Source organism: Microtus oregoni, unplaced genomic scaffold, assembly GCF_018167655.1.
Source record: "Microtus oregoni isolate MIOR12 unplaced genomic scaffold, Mior012 000053F_ref0000044, whole genome shotgun sequence".
Classification (NCBI taxonomy): Eukaryota; Metazoa; Chordata; class Mammalia; order Rodentia; family Cricetidae; genus Microtus; species Microtus oregoni.
In genome coordinates this window covers 6,843,955-6,849,590 of record NW_024543829.1, presented here as the reverse complement: position 1 = coordinate 6,849,590, position 5,636 = coordinate 6,843,955, and the positions used below count along the sequence as shown (strand labels likewise).

The 5,636-nt window shown below is 37.4% G+C and overlaps 1 protein-coding gene across 1 annotated transcript; it reads left to right on the top strand.

The window, feature by feature from the left end:
* The first annotated feature begins 4,456 nt into the window (after nucleotides 1-4,456).
* LOC121437694 (60S ribosomal protein L36a-like) lies at nucleotides 4,457-4,838 on the top strand. The gene has a single exon (XM_041637755.1). The coding sequence runs from the start codon at nucleotides 4,457-4,459 to the stop codon at nucleotides 4,775-4,777; it is 321 nt and encodes a 106-aa protein (XP_041493689.1). The 3' UTR covers nucleotides 4,778-4,838.
* The last annotated feature ends 798 nt before the right edge of the window (nucleotides 4,839-5,636 follow it).

Sequence of the window (5,636 nt, the reverse complement as noted above, 5' to 3'; positions counted from 1 at the left end):
CTATTCGATGTTTCCAGTAATTTCTCTTATGAAGCAAAGCACAGTGGGCATAGATGTTCTTCCAATTCTCAGCAAAATATTAACAGAGGGCTTTTCAATTATTTGTTATTGTCTCTAAATAAGCTAGAAAAAGTATCTGAGGGGGATAACGGATGCATTAACGTGACAGAGTCCAAATCACTTTCTGATGGTACTCACAAGAAGCCATGATACAATGGTTCAATCTGGCCTAGAGTAAAGCTGGCAAGAGACAGATAATCTGTGTTGATTCAGGTGGTCAGCATCCTCATCTGCTTCACTGAAGATGAATAAACACTTCAAGATAGTTTGGGTTGAAATCAAACACTCACTGAACAAAGAATAAGCTGGGTCTAGTGGTACAGGCTTGTAATCCCAGACACTTGATTGGCTGAGGCAGTGATAGATGAGGTTGTTAAAGGCAAAAGGAACCTTTTAGTGCATCAGCGGCAATGATTTATACTTTGTATAATTTGCATAACAATATTTTAAATAAGTTCAAGTGTTTGATGACTTGCTGCTCTTTGTTCTTCATAAATAAATATCAATAAAGAACAATAAAAAGCAAATTCTCCTTTAAAATGTGACAAAACAAGACAAGTGGAGAATTTGTTGATGTTTTTGAAATGTTTGTAAATTGGTATTTGTGTTGTTGATTTAAATGTCTTGCAAGTCAAGAGCAAATGTTGAGTACTTCTACTTTATGTAGGTTCAGCACAAATATCTGTGCTTGTATATTAAATGAGAAGATATGACCTAAAATGTTAATGAAAACCCACTAAACATTGAATACTTCTAAGCAGGCATAATTTAATATCTTCACATAACAACTCTCTATAAAAATCTCTTTCATTGAACCAAATTATTCTCAGAAAAGTTGAAACAAATAAACAAAAATATCTCCCACTCTTGGGTTAACTCACAGTGAGAATTGATGTTCTCCCCAAATTGGCAGAACTTTCCATGCACATGGAAAACAAAGATATCTGACCCTCAGGAGCCCTGACGATGGTGACTCTTAAATCTTTAAACACATGAGACCCCGTATGTATGTTACACAGGTTTTTTTTTTTCTATCCACAGCTTCATGACTCTCCAGAAGAGCAATAAAGCAAAGACTTGATATACTTTTGTTCCTTTCATTTGATGTTTCTGAAAAGGCTTTATGGCCAGTGACACTGTGCCAAATTGATGCTAAATGCTGAATTCCAAGGCAATTCATCCTTGCAGGACGAGGTCAAGTGTTCACAAAATCTGGCTCTCTGATAGATGCTCATGACTTCCTCCACTCTTCAAACACACACAAAGGGGGCCTAATTAGCATGCCGGGTTATAGATCTTGTAATCACCATGATTCACAGGTTAAAATAAAATTACCAACACCCCACAATTGCTTCGCTGTTGAAAGAGCACAGCTGTAACCAACAGAAAGGAAGGGATAAAAGCAGTTACTGAAGAACGAAATGGATGGCTTAGGGGTGTTTCTTGTGTTCATCTTCCAGTCTCCCGCTCTTCAGTCATTGGCTCCTGGGTGTTCTTTTTACTGTTATGTGACAAGAGCAGCTGCATCTGCCTTTTGGAGCAGGCTACAAAAGGAGGCTCTGAGAACTGACTAACTCTCTGCTCTCACTGATAATACACTTGACCCATATCATTTCTGTACCCAGTGCAGCCAAAGATGCAAGTTTTATTATTTTTTATTTTGTCTCCCGGTAGGATAAGATGTTATTTACATTAATTTAATTGATAATAAATATAGAAATGAATAAAAATAAATGCAGACAAGTAATCTCCTCCTATGTCTAGAAAATCCTGATGGTAAATTTTGGATCAACCAAACAGACATGCCTAAGTCGTTTGGATCAGATGAGACTGATGAAAAGCAGTGAGCTCCCAGTCCCACAAAAAGTTCAGTGAGGATTTTACTGTGTAATTTGTTGTATAACTTCCAGAGGTTTATAAATTCGCTCAACCAGTTCTTATAATAGAAGAGACAGCATCTAATTGAAACAAAAGCTTTCTTCAGGCATTGGAAGACCACTTGCAGATGACTTGGCTGTTCATATTAAGCAACAACACAGCTAGAAACCCTGCAAGTTCTCTTCTCCAAGTCTGCTTCTCTGTACTCTGGCTCCACAGATAAACCGTGGTTTGAGACCACGTCTCAATGTGCAAAGGTTACTGGAATAACAAACACTGGTTAGCTGATTTGATCATTCCATCCTCACTCAGCTTTCGTGCCATATGGATTCCCAGTCTCCCAAGAAAGGCTTAAACTGTCCATGGGCCAAATCAAGTGGTTCATCCAACTCCAACTGATATGCACTGTGTGCTCTCAATTAAAAAAAGTCTGCACTTCATAGACCATCGAGACAAAATATTCATTAACAAGGGGAAATGAACCTAACATTTTGTTCAAGTTTCATATACCAAACCCAAAAATTTAATCAGAATGAAGTGACTGTATAAAGCTTTGTAGATTTCCTGTTGTCTGATTGACAGCTGCATTGCAAATTGAATCAGAGTTAGTCTGTGAAGTTCTTTATGGGAAAATTATTAAGCCATGAGACTGAATCAAATTTAGATATAAATTCTGTGTGTATTCAATTGCACATTTAGATGAATTGACTTACTGTAAGAAAATAATTGAAATGAGTCGCAAAATTCAACATAACTTATCAATTCCAGAATATCAAAAAAAAAGAAAAGAAAAAAAAGAGATAAATAAAAAAACTCAACAATAAAACCCTGATATTTTCTTAATTAGATCCTACCTCAGATACTGTGGTGTTGCCATTTTGGAGAATAGCTTGGGTGCCAAGGGTCTCAAATTTCCCAACAGAATTTCACATTAAGAAACATTTATGTGGTGTGTATATAAATGATGTCATTTGAGAATACTAGGCTTGTCTAATCGAAGGTCTATGTATAGCTGCGATTTATTCATTACTAAATAATCCTTTAAACTAGAAATTCCCATGTTTCTAAGTCATGCTGTCTATAGAAAAGTGAGCTATATGTGTGACTTATTGATGATAAATAGAAAAGAATGTATGAAAAAACAAACAACAGAAAAGAAATCCTGAGGACTTACACCTCAGGTTTGCTATTTGAAGATAAGCAACCCATGGGCCAAAGGCATCAGGGCACATCAACAAAGACATTCCCCGTAGCTCAAAGATTAAGATATTCCTTAAGTTATAATAAAGTATAGGCAACAAACAATAAGAAGAAATGAGTATATATAAAGGACCGTTATATTTTGTCGACTTTCCACCTTTCTCATAGGCAAGCTGAGTTTGGGCTGGTATAGAATAGATTTTTTACATTCTAAAACGAGCCTAGAAGTATTTAGGCAAACTCAGAGGAGCCATGGGCCACAGGGACCCTTCATTCATTCTGAATTCACCCTTCATTCTGAATTCACAGCACAAGAACCTAAAGTTTTTGTTCAAATGCAGAGTCATTCCACAGCTCAAGCTCCGCCAATATCACTCTTTGTCCCGTTCCTCAAGGCCAGACAAGGTTAGGAATTGTCATTTCCTTTATCTTACCTTAAGCTTTGGTACGACAACCCACAGAGAACTTAATAATCATCAGTGCCTGAAGCTAATAATAATGGATTTAAGATCTATAAAATCATAGCAGTATAAGCAAGCAACAAAAATCCATTTTTATTAAAATTATATCTTTTTACTAAGAGCCAGTGACATCTCACATATGGGATGGGAATATAAAATGAGACAGATGCTGATTTTAATTGTGCCTAATTAAAAATTGTACGTATGTGACTGTGAACCAAGCAAAGCATATTTGGCTTCAACTCCATTTTAGAAACAGGTAGGATGGAATCCAGCTTTTAAAGTATGAAGTCAAGTCATTCCAAAAGAGTTGTACCGAAATAAAACTGCTGAGACGGAACTTTCGAATGCATAGTAAAATACTCTTAAGTTTATTTTTTCTTGGGAAATAGTTGCATAATTTGATCAGTGGTTTGGAGGAAGTATTTGTGAAGATTTTTGTCCCTAAAATATTTAGAAGCAAGGTGCATTTTCTATCTACATGGAAAGCTTGATCTGAGATAAAGTTGTTTCAATAGTAGGAGAAAAGGGGGAGAAAGCAAAGGATAAAGATTAGAAAACATGCTGAGAATTATTAAATTTCTTCAGAATATCACAGGCATCAACATTGATACACTTTGGAGGAAGCAATAATGCTATCAACTCTTCTATCAAATATCAATCTTTTCCTTCACAACACACACACAAGTATTTGCAGGAGTTTCAACCCGGTGATTTACCACAGCTGCATGCAATGTATTTTAGATGCCGGGAGCAGCATCATGCACAGGTAGTAGTTGTGTGGCTAAATATTTTCAATATCTATATATAATTAGTTTAAACCGTTTTCTTTCTGTGCCGATATTGCATCCGCCAACATGGTAAACGTTCCTAAGACTCGCCGGACATTCTGCAAGAAATGTGGCAAGCACCAACCCCACAAAGTGACTCAGTACAAGAAGGGCAAAGATTCTTTGTATGCCCAGGGAAAGCGGCGTTACGACAGGAAACAGAGTGGCTATGGTGGGCAGAGTAAGCCTATTTTTCGCAAAAAAACAAAAACTACAAAGAAGATTGTGCTGAGACTGGAATGTGTGGAGCCCAACTGCAGATCTAAGAGGATGCTGGCTATTAAGAGATGCAAGCATTTTGAACTGGGTGGTGATAAGAAGAGAAAGGGCCAAGTGATCCAGTTCTAAGCTGACCTTGTTATGAAGACAATAAAATCATGAGCTTTCACTAAAAAAAAAAAAAAAAAAAAAATAGTTTAAACCGAAGCCATCTTGTTTCTTCCTAATTATGGCACCATTCATGTCAGGGTCGCTAGTTTCTATATTTGGCCTTGGTTTTGCCAAGGTACAAATTTTTCATTTCTCACCAGTACCCCATGGGTTCGGACTTTGGCATTTAGCATTGTAATTACTTTAAATACCCGCCAGGTGTTTGCTTCTTTCAGTCTTTGCAAATCAACCATTGGAAATACGAGTGGAGATGAGAAATAAAGACCCTGAAGGAAAGTCCACTTCATCTACACCATTTGCTTACAGGTAGCTTCCATGCCATTGCCCAAGAAGAGGAAAAACCTCCTGGACAAGTAAGTTGTCCAGGACAAGAAGGACGAGCAGTGCAAGAATAATGAAGCCCTTCACTCTTCAGTTGTTCGTGATTCTTCAGTTCCACTAGGATCTTTCCTTAAAACTCCATGGTAAAGGAAGAGCCGCCTTGTAATCAGATGCCAATAATTGTCTTTATTCATGTCTTAGATAAAGGAAGAAATAGCCCAAGCTAAGAATATGTGAAAGAACCAGTGGAGACATGGCCTGTCTGCGTGAGGAGAATCCTGGGAGTGCTGCCTGGACGACGCTAGTGAAAAGGAAATTTTGGTGTTGAGACAAACCCATAGGTCTACTGAAATAGAGTAGGTCTACAAAGGGGTTGCCTTGTCTTTCATTAATGTTACTAATGAAAGTACACTCTGAATAGGAAGCATTAAACAATGGTGGAGGATGACTTGTTCTGAACAGCCACACAGTTCCCGCACAAAGCCTTTATGAGTAT